General features: G+C 36.2%; 3 protein-coding genes across 3 annotated transcripts in view; 2 read left to right on the top strand and 1 right to left on the bottom strand.

The window, feature by feature from the left end:
- The window catches only part of LOC137405188 (gem-associated protein 5-like), a 30389-nt gene extending 20026 nt beyond the window's left edge, over positions 1-10363 (bottom strand). The window contains exons 1-9 of the mRNA XM_068091415.1: positions 9602-10363; positions 9328-9497; positions 8067-8200; positions 6486-6660; positions 4702-4949; positions 3424-3573; positions 3057-3172; positions 2217-2379; positions 288-495 (exon numbers count right to left, since the gene is read on the bottom strand). Coding sequence (XP_067947516.1) covers positions 288-495; positions 2217-2379; positions 3057-3172; positions 3424-3573; positions 4702-4949; positions 6486-6660; positions 8067-8200; positions 9328-9497; positions 9602-10363 — 2126 coding nt within the window. The remainder of the gene's footprint in view (positions 1-287; positions 496-2216; positions 2380-3056; positions 3173-3423; positions 3574-4701; positions 4950-6485; positions 6661-8066; positions 8201-9327; positions 9498-9601) is intronic.
- Positions 1-17478, top strand: part of LOC137403636 (charged multivesicular body protein 1B2-like) — a 233842-nt gene that overhangs the window by 70887 nt on the left and 145477 nt on the right. The gene's annotated exons all lie outside the window — the stretch shown is intronic.
- Positions 11917-17478, top strand: part of LOC137405385 (forkhead-associated domain-containing protein 1-like) — a 31120-nt gene continuing 25558 nt past the window's right edge. The window contains exons 1-5 of the mRNA XM_068091625.1: positions 11917-12212; positions 12349-12592; positions 13028-13189; positions 14023-14162; positions 14452-14631. Of these exons, the coding sequence (XP_067947726.1) occupies positions 11922-12212; positions 12349-12592; positions 13028-13189; positions 14023-14162; positions 14452-14631 (1017 nt within the window). The 5' untranslated portion in view covers positions 11917-11921. The remainder of the gene's footprint in view (positions 12213-12348; positions 12593-13027; positions 13190-14022; positions 14163-14451; positions 14632-17478) is intronic.

The raw sequence follows: 17478 nt of genomic DNA, 5'->3' as shown, positions 1-17478 counted from the left end.
AGGTAGATGCTATACTAGGGGCACTTTATAGGTAGATGCTATACTAGGAGCACTTTATAGGTAGATGCTATACTAGGAGCACTTTATAGGTAGATGCTATACTAGGAGCACTTTATAGCTGCTACGCTATAAAAATTACTAGCACCTTCTCAAAGAGCTCAAGAGATCCTCCCATCTGCATATAGGAGGCCAGCAGCAAAGGAAGTGGCATGAAAAGGAAACAGCAATTTAAAATGAGCCATTACGTGACACGGATGAACACCCCACAGCAACACCACCAGCCTTACCCGTCGTCGCTGCCGAGGTAGATTAGGCTAAAATTCTGAGAAAAGCAGATCTCACTTCGGACCTTGTTGGCTGGAAGAGTTGGATTTGATTTAGACAGAAGTTGATTCAAATCTTTAGCAGGTTCAGAGGATGCTTTTGCGATATTGTGTATGAGAACTGTTCCATCACCCACACTGTAGACATTCAACGACTGGCCAGTCACTGCATCTATATTAGAGACTGCATCTCAAACCTCTATCTGCACCAGCAGCACATAGAGTATACCTCTAACAGTTATATGTGTACATGGCGAGGATGATTAAACTTTAAAAGAGAAAATAACGTTCGTGTCAACTTGTCCTACAACATGACTATTCTATATAAGACAGACGATCTATTTCTACAACAATCAGTTTTCATTCCAAACATGAGAGAAGCCATGGCAGCAGCTGAAGACATCAACTTTGTCGCTAGCCTTTCAAAGGTCAGCAATACAAGCTTGCCTTCTCACCACATGGCATTGTCTGTGTAAAATCATACCTCGACATACAAAAAATCGAGATACGAGTAAAATTTCGAGCAAATCTCTGCCTTGAGATATGAGAAATCTTTCAGATACAAGCATACGAGTCGGTTCTCCATGCCCATTAAATGGTCAAGCATGCGATAAGCTGTTTTTAAGAACATCATCGCCTCTCACTGACTTAGTTCAAAAGTTTTAAAAGGATCGGCTAAAAGGTAAAGTGAAAGCGAGGCAAAAAGCGCTGGAAACGGATAAGAAATTATGACGAAAACAAAAATAAAGTTGAGTAAAAGGTTAAAACTTAGCTTTAGTAAGTTAAATTTATTAAAGTTTGTGTTATGTTACGTAGTGTCAAGAAAGAATGCATTGCTATCAAGTTTTTCTCACACGGCGATTAGCCACTATGTCTGTCTGGAAGGTAAGAACTCCATGCGGTACTGTACATAGTAATGTTACATTTTATTGCAGATCATAACCATTAAATAGGTATTTATTACTTTGTGAGCATAAGTATTGAATTATAACAATTAAAAACACGTTTTTTCCAACAGAATATCCTGTTTTAGGTGATTTTTTCATAGTACGAGAATGAATTAATTGGTATTTACCGGTAGTTATTTATATAAGAAATATTGCATTAAGATATGAGCACATTGGCATGCGAGGTCAGTCCCAGAATGCATTAAGCTCTTATGTTGAGGTATGACCGTACTATATTACATAGAATAGCGAAGGCGCGAAAAAGTGGTCGTAAATCATATCAATTGTAGTGAAGTATTCTGCAAGGTTCTGAGCTGCATATTCATCAATCTCCTTGACTGCTGACTAAAAGTCTTTCATTACATTAATTTTGATGAGAAAATTTATTGTGCTAGATATTGATAAAACAAAGGGGTGTTTCTACAGCCGCGAGTGTCATTAAAATCTCTGGCCAGCAAACAATCAAATGATAATTTTGTTTCTCTAAAAGCTTTCACCGGCGAGACAACATTTGAGAACCGCAATTAGGTCTGCATATGCTTGGAGCATGTGCAGTGATGTTGTTTATGTTGTGCAGTAGAGAGTACAAAATAGTATAAAGTACAAAATGGTATAGAGCTTACTCTACTAGAGGCTGATATGAGCAAGCCATTTTTATACCTTTAACTTGCGGTTTCACTGCTAAACCATAAAACAAATTTAATCAAATTGGTAGTAAGCCTTTTCTTTTATCCATGCCCAGTATCAAAGGTGCCACCTATGGAGGTATCAGTCATATGACTGGTTATAAACATTACGCCTAACATGCTTCAAGACAAAAGTGCCTAAACATGCAATCAGTTAAGATATGACCTACAATACCATATTAGAAGAGCACTGCTTACATAACATTAACTGACATAAATGCTTTTTTGATATAGAAAGCGCGAGGCGAGTTATTTCTTACCATCAGTAAGTAATTGAGGTCCCCAAGCTACAACATAAACCATCTTCTGATGATAAGTTCCACATATGATGGGTGCCTTTTTGCCAAGGGCTGGGAAGACGCCCACCCTGCCATCTTCAGTACCATAGGCTAGGTGCCCTTCACTTAGAGGATGCCAGGCAACCTGCATATGAAGAAGGATGAGACAGGATGTGATTATAACGATTCCTTAATAGTATTCATGGAGCTATACAGATCCAACTTTAAATAGTAGAGAATCAAAGTGTTTTAAGGTACCAATAACTTCCTACTAGCCTCCCAACATCCTTTAAAGTTCTCAACTGTAATAGCCTGAGATCTTAACACATGGACTAAATGATCCCCTCAAATGGCAATGAACAGTCATGTTTTGAAAAAATTTCCAAGAAAAGGTAAGGCAAAGCACTGAATACCGTAGTAAAAAGTAAATTGTCAAACCATCTAGCTTTGGAATGAATTTTAGCTTTGAATTGAATTTTAGCTTTGAATTGAATTTTAGCCTTGATTTGAATGTTTGCTTTAAATTGAATTTTAGCTTTGAATTAAATTTTATTTTTGAATTGCATGTTAGCTTTGAATTGAATTTTAGCTTTGAATAGAATTTTATTTTTGAATTGCATTTTAGCTTTGAATTGGATTTTAGCAAAGCTTGAAACTTATTGAATGTTGGGAACAGATTGTGACAGACACAAGTTTAGGACACGCTGTTGCTGTGAGAACCCATCTTTGTAAAAGCATTTTCCAACACCTCCGAAAAGCATCCCACGTTTACAAAGCACTCGAGACTTGAGAAGTCGGGAAGGTTAGAGAAATCATACTCACACTGCTAACTTTACTCTTTAGCCCCTGCCATAGATTAGTCACACTGTACGCGGATGTGCCCTCATTCACATTCCACAAGCGTATGACATCATCTCCTACCCCAACGGCCAGTCTCCCTATTGCAACAATTTAAATAATGCATTGCTAAAGGAGCGAGAAATTACTCAAGATTATGATGAGAATAAGCGGTGATAGGCTTGGCTCTCTTGGAGATTGCTGTGTATATATATATTAGATATATATACTACATATATATTATATATGTGTACAATGTTGGCACTCAGTGTAATGACAAGCTCAGCTACAAGCAGACCAGCAAGTAATATGCAAAACAAAAATAATAAAATAACAGGACATCCTGGCGTACCTGGGTCTACAGGTGATGCACGGATGCAATAGCAGAATCCTCCAAATGTAGGAATGTTCATTAGGATTCGACCGCCACAAGTTCTCTTAGCTTCTGGCTTTTTCTCCACTGGCTTTTCAGCTCTAGCCCACAGGCCCTCCTCATCATTCGCTATAATCAGTATGAATGAAATGACGCTACCATGTGTGGACAACTCCTTATGATGTAAATATGCGCAATGTATTTTCCCATCAGTAATCAGTACATAAATATTTAAACATCAGTAAACCATTAATTACATCTGCAACTGGGAACAGCTATTGTCGATGTTGTCATCATGTAGTTTACCACATGATCATATAAAGACAGTCATTTATTATCCTTAGCGACACTGAGTAAAACGACGATGACGTTGCAGTCCATACAAAGGTAAGCAATGCTGATGAACGAACTTCAGTGGTAGTGATAAAAGTTCAGTTATATCTACAAATAATTTTTAACAAACAATAAAGCCAAGTAAATTATACCAGCATATATCCAGTCATACGAGCGTCCTAACTTAAAAACATTGAGATACAAGCAAAATTTTGAGCAAGTTTTTGCCTTGAGGAACGAGACAAATTTGAGGCATCAGCTTACGAGGCGGTTCTCGATGTGGCTGTTTGGTGACCGAGGATGCGAGAGGCCACTTACAAGAAAAACATCACTCGGTCCTTCTCGTTGGATCAGTTTGAAAGTTTTAAAAAAATCGGCTAAAAGTGAAAGCGAGGCAGAAAAGACAGGCTAGAAAAAGATAATAAAAGGTGAAAACGAAAACAAAATTAGAATTAAGTTTAGCGTAAGATTAAAAATTATTTTTTAAGTGTGTGGTTATTAATCCAAATTTATTTAAGCATAATTTAAAGTTTTTGTTACATAGCATAGCACAAAAGTGTAGCGTAGTAAATGTGTTGCTGTCAAATCTCTCACACGGTTGTTAGCCGGTATGTCTGTCGCGAAGGTAAGAACGCCATACAGTACTGTACATAGCAGTCACATTTTATTGCGGATCATAACCACTAGATAGGTATTTGTTATTTTGTAAGTGTACAGGGTGATTTATAAAATAAAAAATCATTGTTTCCATCGCCATAACCTGCGTTTAGTTGCTATTTTCAGAGCGTTAGAATGGATAAATTTGTATTTAGTTACTTTATGTAAAACAAATATTGCTTTGAGATACGAGAGAATTGACCTACGGGTTGGGCCTCGGAACGCATTAAGCTCATATGTCAAGGTTTGACTGTACGTTAATCATACTTGCTATGTGACCCTCCGCCTCAATAGCAGACAACTCCTCAGTCTCAACAGGCGGTGTGTTCTCCACAGGAGAGGCTTTGATGTCCCAGACTATTATGCTTCTATCCATTGATGTGCTCAACAACTTTTTCCCTTCTTGAAACAGATTCAGAGTGAACACGAGTCGACTGTGCCCTTTACAGCTTCCTTCAACTAGTGTAGTCCATTGGCAAGTTTTTCCCACAAATGTACAGACTAGCAGCTCTCCACTAAATAGGTAAAAAACGGACATTCTAAACTCTAGCTTTCCAAACTATGTACCGGCTACTGGCACTAATATATATTTTATAGTTGATTAGCAACAATAAACCATATATTTTAATTCCTAAATCTGAACAACTACTAACCTTTGTCATGAAAAAAATTACAAAAACAGACTCAAAAGAAATAACAACTCGCTGACTCCAGAGTGATGAACAGCTCGTTAACCACCTATTAAAGTAGGTCGCCGGAAAGTTTGGTTTGAGGTAGATAATAATTTAAATCTAGTGAACATATCTTATTGGAGATCTTCACAGCGTTTGAGTTTAAAAAGTTTTTGTCATGTCTAAAGAAATGTGAAAGAAGTGTTTGAATGTAAAAATAAAATTTTGATAATTCTGTCCGATGTAGGTAAAAGAATGACGTGGACACAGTGTCAAAAATTCTGGTACCAATTAATGTGTTACAAACTATTCATCTCGATACACCCAGCTATTAGGCACTGGTTAATAGAGGTACATCAGTAAATAAATGCACAGCTACCATACACTGATTGTTTTAAGCCAACAGGCACCTAGGTGCAAAAGGTAACTGATTTTATAAAGTTTTTTTGCTTAAATAGGAAACAAAAAGAGAATTATTTTTTAACCATTCGGTAACAAGATGGCATCAATCAATAAGGAATTGAGAAAAGTAACTACCGGTAAATAAAATTAACACTAATGAACAGGCTATTTTGAGACCTGAGTTTGCAAGAGGGACCGAAACATCATGTGATTATAAATACATCGTTACACTATTTCAGTAGCATAAACTATAACAATTCAATTGTCTTTCTTAGGCCTTTCAAATATTTTAATCAAATAGCCAGCATTTGAAGATATCTAAAATTAATCCTAGTGTAAAACACTTCTTTTCATAATAATTGGCAGCATTCGCTTTGTGACCTTTAGACACATAGAAAGCGACTCAACCTTTTCAATCATTATTAGCAAAATTTCAAGCACTAATAATAATAGTGTAAGACAACTCAAAAAAACAGTCAAATCTGTAGCAGATATTTATAGTTCCTTTAAAGCTATAATTTCCAAGCATGTGGAGTAATCTATTCATTGTTCACAAATGTTTTATTTTGATCTCTGCAAGAGTAAATAAACAGCTCCAGAAAAACAATCAACTTCTAGTAACTGTCATTGCCTATTGTATCACAAAAATGTTACAGAATCCACTCTTCTTGTTGCACACTGAAAAAATATGTCAGAGAAATACGGTGTAATATAGGAAAAATAATCTGTATAAGTAGGAGACAAAACCGAATGAAGAATGTAAAAGCATTTGCATATATAATTTGGAACCCTTGACTAGCGGCTGGTGTTAATCACCCTAGATATTCTAGAAGCTTCGAAAAACATTCAAAGTACATAGAGGACATGTTCAGACTTTTTGACTTATTTCTAGTTTTTCACTAATGACAGACGTAGACAGTGTAGAAAATAATCCACCTCATTTTTTTCCAATCTCGTCACAGCTTTCTAAGTGCATACCTGAAGCTGCTAGATATCACTTGGCCAGTTGGGAGCCAAGCTAGGCTCAACCAAATCATCCTGCTTCTGTTCCCTCCTCCAGGTGGAGTGGGGACCTTACCAGTGGCCATACAGCGCTTCGTGCTCAAGTTCCACAGCCGGATGGTACGATCTTTGCTTCCCGATACCAGCCCTCCTACAGTACAACTGGTATGAGCAAAAAACGACAGCCTGACGTCTGCTTATTCAAATTCATAAAGGTAATTTTACATGAAAAAATAAAAGATTTAGTTGGAATCTGCGAAAAAGCAGCAACAAATCCTCTATACGAGATTCGTCCAACTTGGGGCTAAAATAAAAACTGATATTTTCGCAGCAGCGACCTCATAAATTTGTGTGAGTGAAAAATATTTATGTAGTGCAGTTGTCATTTGGGTCGCGATCTCAGAAACCATGGTTAAGTCGCAAATCACGAAGTTGAGTTATCCGACTTTGAGGCTGCACTAACTGAATTTATAATATTGGTAACGATTTTTGTAACACGTGCATCTGGATCAATCAAAGAGTGATATTTCTGAATCTGAAGTCAGTTTAGCCAATAGAAGTCTCCAACCCATGGAACACCCCCTTAAAACCGTTGCTATGCTAAACAGGATGTACTGAAAAATGGTGTCCGATAAAAGTAATCGTTTCTTTTTTGCCGATTTTAAAGATAACTCTGACATTTTAGACACTTTAAATGAGTACTTTGGTATTCCAACTGATGTCGGAAGCAGTGAAATTAAAGGGAATGATGATGATTTTTTCCTAATGATTCTTATAAGACTTAATTATAAGAATAATTATTCGAATTTACAAGATCGAAGTACCCTATATAGTGTCCAATGGTGTGCAATATGTTAATGTTATTATTTTTTCAAAGATTTTGTTAGTGATACTACGGCTGTGCCCAAAATCGCGATACTGCCAAGCCGTTTATAATATCTGCAAAATTGAGTAATACATTTTCTTCTAGATATACAGCTATTTTTATGACAGCTAGCTAAAATCTGTTTAGATTTTTAAATTCAGCATAAGTTTTGGATATAAATACAGAAATCTAGATAAATATCACAACTTCTTGATATTGGTTGCTATGACGTTTTGAAACGTAAACAAAATTGTGCATTGGTATTCGTTTCTCAAACTTTAACACCAGTTTTCTCGGAACTATGTTTTCGCACTAATGGTGAACGAGCATTCAGCTTATTGACCATAAAATCTGCTGTAATTAAGCTACAATCAAAATTATTTACAAAACAACTGAGAGAATATTCTCCTTCTGCTAGTATAGAAAACTCCGAATCTCACACCCCCGACTTAACCATGGTTTCTGAGACCAGACCCATTTTTTTACTTATAACTTTATTTTTAGATGAATATGAATGGTCAACATGCGCTAACCAAGGATAAACTCCATAATGCTTTTATGGCACGTAACATGTATGCTAGGGTTAACTTGAATTTGCGGTCATAGACAACACAGGGTATAGTTGAAGTTTAGATAGCACAGAATCTCATCAATTCCAAACAAAGACTGTAACGCAGTAACAGCTAATTTACCATCTATTCCATGTTGAACTGGGGGCATGGTAGGTCGCCACTGCAGAGAATGTATTTCATCATCGTGACCTTTCAACTTTACAACAGTCTGGTGAATTTGTGGATTATAGATAAATATGCCACCATTTCTCATCCTGAAACAAGTGCTTAGCTAGCTGTAATTCCAATACACCTGGTTTCATCCTTACTTATTTTACTTATTTACACTTTCAGCTGTTAGTTTTTCAGCATGCACATCTCTGTGCATATACACGCCAGTGTATACACACAAATGAACACAGCTACACAAAATGTGTGCCTATAGAAATTCATTGAAGTATCCAGGTACATGTATATAGAAGTACAACAAAGTATATATAAGACAATAAACTACTATATTTATTATGCAGTCAAGTATATTAATGCAGTCAATCCTCCACTTACGACCACCTCATCGTACAAACTTTCCAACATGATATAATATTTGAACTAAATATTGACTCTAGACTAAGAGTAATTTCCAACATAGGCCATTCAGAGTTTTTAAATGTTGCAATTATATATAAGCTAAATCAGTTAAACTATACAGGGCCCTAGTTAAAGTGACTTATTCTCGTCTTTACCTGCAAGCCATTACCGTACTAACACTTCCGTAACAAAAACCTCTTGTCATTGATTATGAACTTGGTCTTTTTATGTAATGTATCTTTTACACTTGCCTTTTTGCATAGTATTATATGATGCATTTGTTTTAATGCTATATGTAATTACTTGGAAAACCTATTTTAAAAAATTACAGTATGTTTTTGGGCTGGAGAACAAATTAAACTAATTAAAGTGTATTTCCATGTAAAAATTAATTTTGTCACAATATATGACAGTTTTAGTATATGAAGCAGATCTAAAATTACATTAACCTAATATTTAGAGGTTTGATTGTGGTGGGATGCATGCATGCATGCTTATAGAAGTTGATCAGAGAAGTAACAGGGTTATATGAGAAGACTTTAGATCAAGCCTGCATATTTATACTACACAAAAATTGCTGCTACACTTTTAGTTTCAGAATAAAACCAATTAACAAGAAAAAATACTGAAAAAATGATAACTTACTTCTAAGCAGCCTTACTTACTTCTAAATTTACTACTTACTTCTCACAAATTGCAAATAGTTACAGGAAATAGTTGACCAATTCTGTCATTTGACAAAAAGTAATACCTAAAAAGTTATTAAATAGGCATAAATATATCTGTGTGCACATATCATATAGAACAGATTTACCCAATAGCTAGAAGATGATCATTTGCCTCAAACTGCAATACTGTGATCGGACTGTTCCCCAGTTTTATAGAATTGGTCAGTCCTGTTTTCCATTGCCAGCTAGTGATGTTTCCCTTGTCATCTCCTATCACTAACTGCTCATTACAAACCTCGAGACAAGATACTTTACACTAAAACAGTGTCAGAATGCAAGTTGAAACAAAATATTACAATTGCATTCAGCTCAGTTCTTTATAAACTGCGATGTATCTGAAAAATATATATGTACACTTGCATTTTTTGGAAGCACATGCTCCGACTCCAGTTTTGAAGTAATCACTGGAAGCTTTACAAAAGCATCACCATACCATGACAGATGATGGTGTTTTATCTTTCCATCATCAGCTCCAGTAAAAAGCGAATAAGAATGGTGCTTCAAACCATCTGTTTCACCATTTACAGATAGACGCTTCAACAAACGCACAGCAGTAACCTTGTCTTTATGCAAGCGTGTCATTGTAGAAATGAGTACACAATCATTGAAATCAGAACCTTTCAATGGGACTACAGGAGCTTCGCTTGTGTCTCCAAAAGAGCTGTTATCTCCGAAGTTACCTTCATGAGAATTTTTCAAAAGAAGATTAGTGGCATTGCTAGTACCATCAGCAGACAAATCAGAGGAATTACAGTCTGACCGCCACTGTTCTTCCCTAACCTCTCCATTAGATTTAGATTGAGTGGTGTTGCTCATACATCCTCTACTGTTATGATCATCATGTGTAGAGTGACTGTCTATGACGTTCCCTTGTTTTTTGCATTTATTGTTAAAACCTACAATACCGCGGTTTTCTGCTCTGTCATGAACAATGTCAGACGTCACAATTTTCTCATGAGCTTTTATTGAGCTATTAACAATGTTCTTGTGCTTTGCTCTGGCGGCGCGAAGTTGCAATATGTTGAGATCGCTTCGTGCTCCATAAGCAACTACTTGGTCGTCAGAAATATCGATTATGCGGCTCAAATACCAATTAGGAGAAGATGTGAATACGTGCGTCATTTCACGTTGAATTTATTTCTTAGCTTCTCACTGCTATATGAAATGGATAAGACAGAAGTGGTTACATTTATGGCTAGCCTAAAGCGAAAGCGCTAAAGCATGAGAATGCCTTTGGATAAAGAGGTAAACAAGTTTAGCCGAATAGTTTAATAAGACAGGTTAAACCTACCATGCTTCAAACATTGAAGAATTTTCCTACATAGAACAAAATTAGACTATAACAAAGCTTTTTTCTTTGACATATTTAGGGTTTCCCACCACATCAACTAGTTAAACTTAGGTCTATAAAAGTACCTCTATGTATACATATGTGACAAAATATTGGGTATCGAAAAACAGTCTTAGTTTTCAAGCCATAGAACTATTTCTGTTTACGCAAGCGCAAAACCACAGTTACGCAGTTTTGAGTAGCTGAAAAAATAGAGTTATTGTTACGCACTGAAGTAGCAAAAACTATCTAATAGTTGCGAGTTGAAAATTTCTGTTGAGTAAATTTTTTTTCTAAATACTTATTGTAATTTTGTATTGCATTTTTTTTAAATCAAAAATTATTTTTCATCAAAATCGCGCAATACAAAAAGCGAATTAGGTAGTTCGATCGGCAAAACTTTTATTGTTAATCTCCGAATTTTATTGCATCTACGTGCCCGTTACGATGTTTTATTAATATTGTTTAAAATTTTTGTAAATTTATTAATTTAATTTTTTTTAAATTTATAAAAATAAATAATTTTTCTTATTCACATAGACGAAAACTTTATGTTATTGCGGCTTTAAGACTTACAGTGTTATGCAGTAACTAGGCAACTACGCAGGCGTCAAAAACCACCCGCCATCTCCATCCTGTATAGATTACTAGATGCTACATTTATTTTAATATCTATTTTAATATATCAAGTATTCATCACTATTGCTATAAAAGTTTTCTGGCTTTGTGAAAATGTATAGTTGGTAATTTTTAAAGCGTTCACCGCTCTTTTGTGTAGTAGTATACTTTTTCTTTCTACTTACTGCGATTTTGTAATTGATTTGCTATGGAAAACAGTATGTAGTCCCACGAAAAAAAATTTATAATTGATCATATTTTTATGTAAGTCTATTTTGAAAAAGATTATTTTTATTAAAGTATTTGTGCTTAGTTTAGTTCGATTCTTTTCTTTCTACTATGTAGATGCCAATCAGATAGGCTACCAGGAATAGCCAACTCATCTCTGGAGCATGTGTTGTTTGTGTCATATAGGCAAAACTTTTTCAGTTTTTAAATTTATAACTATACAGTGTCATTGCATTTACAAAACTTTATCAAAACATTTTTAGTTTAAAGATTTATAACATGCCTTAGCAGCCATTGCCTGATCAATATTTAATGAGTTGCATTTAATCGAAGCATCGGAAGAATAATTTAGTTACTAATATTACTGCTACTTGTTTATGCTATTTTATAACTTTTATTGCAGTCTAATAGAATGAGCAGATTCTCATCAAAAGTAACCTAGAAAGCAAGCTGTGACAATAAGTCTACTCTACACTATATCCTATTGACAGGCGAACTAAAAACATGAAAGGATTTCTTCGCAGCCCCGATACTCTTCTTGCTTTAGCACCAAAGATAACAACAATAGGAAGAGAAAACTGTGATATTACTATACAGTCAGCGAGTGTTGATTTGCAGCATGCACTAGTAGAATTCTGTGAAGACGAAAGGTGCTTTGTGCTACAAGATTTGAACTCAGCACAAGGAACTTACATAAATGATACAAGAATTCAAAATGCTGCTGTTAGGTTGGCTCCTTTTGACCAGATACGATTTGGATTTGGTGGTGCTATTTACCAGTTTGAACTTGACGATGTAAGTACAATAAAGATTATATAACAATAATGTAACACACACTTTTCTTTATTGCTAGTTGGCAGCCCATAGAAAATTTGATGCTATTTTTTATCATAAGTTACGCAATTATATATGTAACACATATTTTACATAGCCTGGTATCCAACAAAGAGGATGGCAACCAAACAGTACCATATCACGCAACCCTTACCAGCAGCCACCAGCTGAACAAGGTTTACCCCAGCTGCCAACGACACCACAGCCTGTGGGCCTTCCAGCTTGGTCTGCCCCGGCCATTGGAGCACTTCCTCAACCCCCCTCGGCATCTCTCAGAAGTAGACCTCTAAGTGCAGGAGTAAAACGATCCACTACTACAGATGTTCCTCCTGTAATCCGTGGTAGGTCATTACTTTTTTATTACATGGTAATACAATACTGTGTAGCTTGTATGTATTAGTTAAAAGTTAGCCTTCTCTCACACTCTGTAGCTGATTTAACTGTTCACTGTAGGATAATAGACAGTCATGCTCTTTATTACATCACCGGTTAGACTTCAGTCTAAGCACGTTTTTGTAATAGATGCTAATCATACTACGTACATCGACTATTTTGTATTCTTGGAAAAACAGGCTCTGTTTTGTGTACCTTATTTCTATTTAGAGTAAAAGCTTTTTCTGTTTTATAAAGTTTTTTTCCTTCCAACTGCTGACTCAAGAAATTAGGTTTCTAACTGCTTTTATTCGAGCAGAGTTATATCATTGGTATACGATTTTAAACACATTGTTATAACATTGAAAAAGGTGAAATCCTCAACTACAGTATGCTGCTTGCAGGTTCTTGGGTAGGACAGGGCACTGAGAAACCTGCAGATTCACCTACAACTGACCTAGTCAATCTTCAGCATGAAAAGGACCTTAAAATTTCTCGACTCACTGACGAGCTGCACAGACTGCAGGCTATCCAGAAGGATGGCGAGGCGAAAACTATCAAAATAGGTAAGTCTATGAACATATGCAAGTACTTGAGCATAGGGGAGTACTTGAACATGGGTAGGTATTGAACATAGGTAAGTACTCGAACGTAAGATAAGTCTATAAATATAAGTAAATAGTTGAACATAAGGTACATGTAAGTATATGAACATTAAAGTATATATATACAGTATATATACATGTACGTAGGTAAGTCTATGAATATAGGTAAGTACTTGAAAGTAAGTTAAGCCAACAAATATAGGTAAGTCGTCAAATATTGGTAAGTCTACTACGATATACATATATATGTGGGTAAGTTTATGAACATAAGCAGTACTTAAGTATTGGTTAGTTCATAAAATTAGGTGTATGCACAAAGATGTGTAAGTCCATAAATGTAAGTAACTCTATAGATGAAAGGGTTAGGGCACAGGTCTGTCAAGATAGGAAAGTCTACAAATGTAGAAATCTATACAACTAGATAAGTCTATCAAAAAAGTTAAGTATATCAGAGTAGGTAACGATGGGCTCTAGAAGGCATTTCTCATTACCGCATGTCTTGATGATTGGAATATTAAGTAGTCACCCTGCAGCCTATTATCTTTTAGTTTGTTTTGCCCTGGTAATTTCCCACCAATCGGAGCTTGAGTCGAGCTAGCGTATGTTGTTAAACTTGAGTCTTGTTTATTAAAAATGGCTTAGAGTTTAGGATGATGATAATACCATAGGATATATGTACATGTACATTTATTCACACAGCAAGAAGTACATGTGATGAAGAATAGCATCTTTAATTTGTTTTCTAACACTGGGATCAGTGACTAACGATCTCTACTTCTCTCCTTCTTTTACAGAGCAACTGAATGCCGAGGTAGAGCAGCTGCGGCAGCAACTGTCATCTTCACCAGCTAATAATGACACCAACAAGCAAGTGGATAAACTAGAAAAAGAATTACAAAGTAAAAAGGTTGAAATAGTTGCCCTCAAAGACAAGGTACTCTCACACTACTTTCAGCTTTACCTAAGAGTGGAACTACTTTGAATTCAAATGCTCAGCGTGTTAATCAATAAAGTATAATAAGAAATTTAACAAATAAACATAATATCTTGACTTTATAAAGTGTTCCCAGCATGTCAAATACTAAGGCTACCTGATATATATCAATACTTAGTAGTGCTTGTTCAAATTTTGCTATAGCCTTAGCAGCTATAGCGGAAGTTACAATGATCTGTTGGGGCATGCACTGAATATTTCACCGGTGGAGTGCTGGTTACTCTTATAGGTTGGTAAGCTGGAGAAAACAAAAAAGAAGTTGATCTCGGAGGACACAGTCTCCCTACAGGAGTTCAATGAGAAGCTTCAGGAGCTCTACTCTGTTCGGTCTGAGCTAGAGAGAGTTAGAAAAGATAAAAATATTATCTCTGGCCTTGTTAATCAAACTCAACGGGATATGAGTTCTAAGGTATGTCATTCTGCTATATAGTGGGTGGTCTATATAGTGGGTTGTCTATATAGTGGGTTGTCTATATAGTGGGTTGTCTATATAGCGGGTGGTCTATATAGCGGGTGGTCTATATAGCGGGTGGTCTATATAGCGGGTGGTCTATATAGCGGGTGGTCTATTTAGCGGGTGGTCTATATAGCGGGTGGTCTATATAGCGGGTGGTCTATATAGTGGGTGTTTTATATAGTGGGTGGTCTATATAATGGGTGGTCTATATAATGGGTGGTCTATATAGTGGGTGGTCTATATAGTGGGTGGTCTATATAGTGGGTGGTCTATATAGTGGGTGGTCTATATAGTGGGTGGTCTATATAGTGGGTGGTCTATATAGTGGGTGGTCCATATAATGGGTGGTCTATATAGTGGGTGGTCTATATAGTAGGTGGTCTATATAGTGGGTGGTCTATATAGTGAGTGGTCTATATAGTGGGTGGTCTATATAGTGGGTGGTCTATATAGTGGGTGGTCTATATAGTGGGTGGTCTATATAGTGGGTGGTCTATATAGTAGGTGGTCTATATAGTGGGTGGTCTATATAATGAGTGGTGTATATAGTGGGTGGTCTATATAATGGGTGGTCTATATAGTGGGTGGTCTATATAGTGGGTGGTCTATATAATGAGTGGTGTATATAGTGGGTGGTCTATATAGTGGGTGGTCTATATAGTGGGTGGTCTATATAGTGGGTGGTCTATATAGTGGGTGGTCTATATAGTGGGTGGTCTATATAGTGGGTTGTCTACTCGTGTGAGAACAAATAGGATACAGATGAAGGAGAGCTAGGGTGAATTAGTAAGTTTTTTTACAGTTATAGTGTAACGACACCTGGGTGCACCACTGCTGAAGGGCTACGCTAGGCTGACTAGCAGATCATACTTCGTAAGGCGCTATAGTAGAGCAATGATTGTGCGACAAGGTCAAGATTATATTTTTGAGAGTTTAAGAACAAAACACACTCTCGAAAATCAAAAGAAAAAACTGCTACTTTTTATGATGATAATCGCGCAATTGCTACGCCATTGGTCGCTAAAACCATTTTCATGACACAAAGATGGCGCATCACACAGATGTTTTGCTTCCAAATAGGGACACTGAATAATGACAGAATGAGAGTGACACAGCTGTTTCCATGATGGTATTGCAGCGCCTTATGGGGGTGTGTCTCTACACAATCACTGAATGGTAACTTAGTAATTAAGAGGGAAGAGAGTGTTTGGATGGAAACAGAGATACATGTATATGATAAGGTTGTACGAATGGAAGGACGATGAAAGTGAAAAGGGTTAAACCTGGTTGAGAGAAAAAAAGCGTAGAAAATGCGAAAAGTGTGCAAGGGAAGGAATTTATGGGAGAGCATGTGCTAAAGAAAACAGATGAAAAACTGTTAAATACAAAAGCTGTCGGCAGCTCTTTTCAACAAACTAATCTAGCAGAAGCGTGTAGCTAACTCTTACTTGATAGTGATCATGGCTGAACATCTATTATGTTCACAGCTTGATACAATATTAACAATACGATATAAGATGTTAGAGTGCTTTCATGATAACATCGCCTTCTGTAAACAATGGTTGCTACTGATTGCCTAGCACTGCTAAATGTCTGTATGTAAAGTTAATGCAATCATTCTATCTGTTGCTTGGCTAGGAAGCGATACAGGTAGCTGAGTAACTGCTCTCTTGAGCTTGGTGAATGCTTCTTTATGGTTGCAGCTTGCACATTATATGCACCTTCTTTACACTTACATGAACAATCTACCATGGAGCTTCTTCAAAATGTATTAAAACAAATTTAACGCTGTTGCAATTGAAATAAATGCTACATTTGATCAAGATGAGTATACCTGTGTTCTTAAACTTAAAGGTCATGACAAACAGGTCAACAGGTCAACTGGCTTATAAGTTTTGTTCTTTGAGTATCTCAATTTCAAGTCCTTAACTGCTAAGAAGTTAAGGTTTTACAGATTTTATAAAAGCTCCAACAATTGTTTTCTACTATTAAGGGATTAAATACTGTTGGTACCAATAATGTGGGTTTCTCTCAAAGAATTAAATCTGTCATATCCTATCACTGGTTCTTTGGTTACCTAATCTTTGATCAACTTTAGCATTGAACTGTTGGCTGTCGTTGTTTATCATGTTATGCAACGTTTGAATTAATTTACACTCAACAGAATGAAAATAACTAAAAATTAAATTTGGATCAGGAGCTCCATGTTATAGCTTTTCAACCTTTTTTTACACCCAGCTATTCAGCTCAGCTGCACCCGCTCACACTGGCTATTCTATCGTGTGCTGTAAGCATCACATTGTCTGCACCGTGTTATAACTATAACCTAGCTTTAATTTCACGGCATCGATAAGTTTCTAAAAAAATATAATCTTTATATCGAAGCTGTCACAAAATTGAATCAAAGTCAAAAGGAATGTTTAGTTTTCTTGCTCTTTATTGTAAGATACGTTGTTTAGCTTTGAGTGAAAAATGTCATTGAGCAAGGTCATTCTTTGTTGCATATATGTTATGAAATAACTATAAAACACAATAGTATCAAAACATGCTTGGAATGTTAATCAATTCCTTCAACACCCTTTTCAAAAAATCAAATTTCAATGGCATTTGTTTTTTCTCAACACTAAAGGCAGCGACCTCGGTCAGCGTTATGCTAAATAGAGGTTGCTGATAGCAACAGACTTGCATATTTCACATCGGTTTCTGTCTGTCATTCTAACTTTGATCTGGCGTGGCCCAAACCCGGTATATCGTAACATGGAAGAGATTTTTTGATGCTGTCCTTTAGATTTTGCCTTA

Source organism: Watersipora subatra, chromosome 9 (genome assembly GCF_963576615.1).
Source record: "Watersipora subatra chromosome 9, tzWatSuba1.1, whole genome shotgun sequence".
Classification (NCBI taxonomy): domain Eukaryota; kingdom Metazoa; phylum Bryozoa; class Gymnolaemata; order Cheilostomatida; family Watersiporidae; genus Watersipora; species Watersipora subatra.
This window is presented reverse-complemented; position numbering and strand designations above follow the sequence as displayed.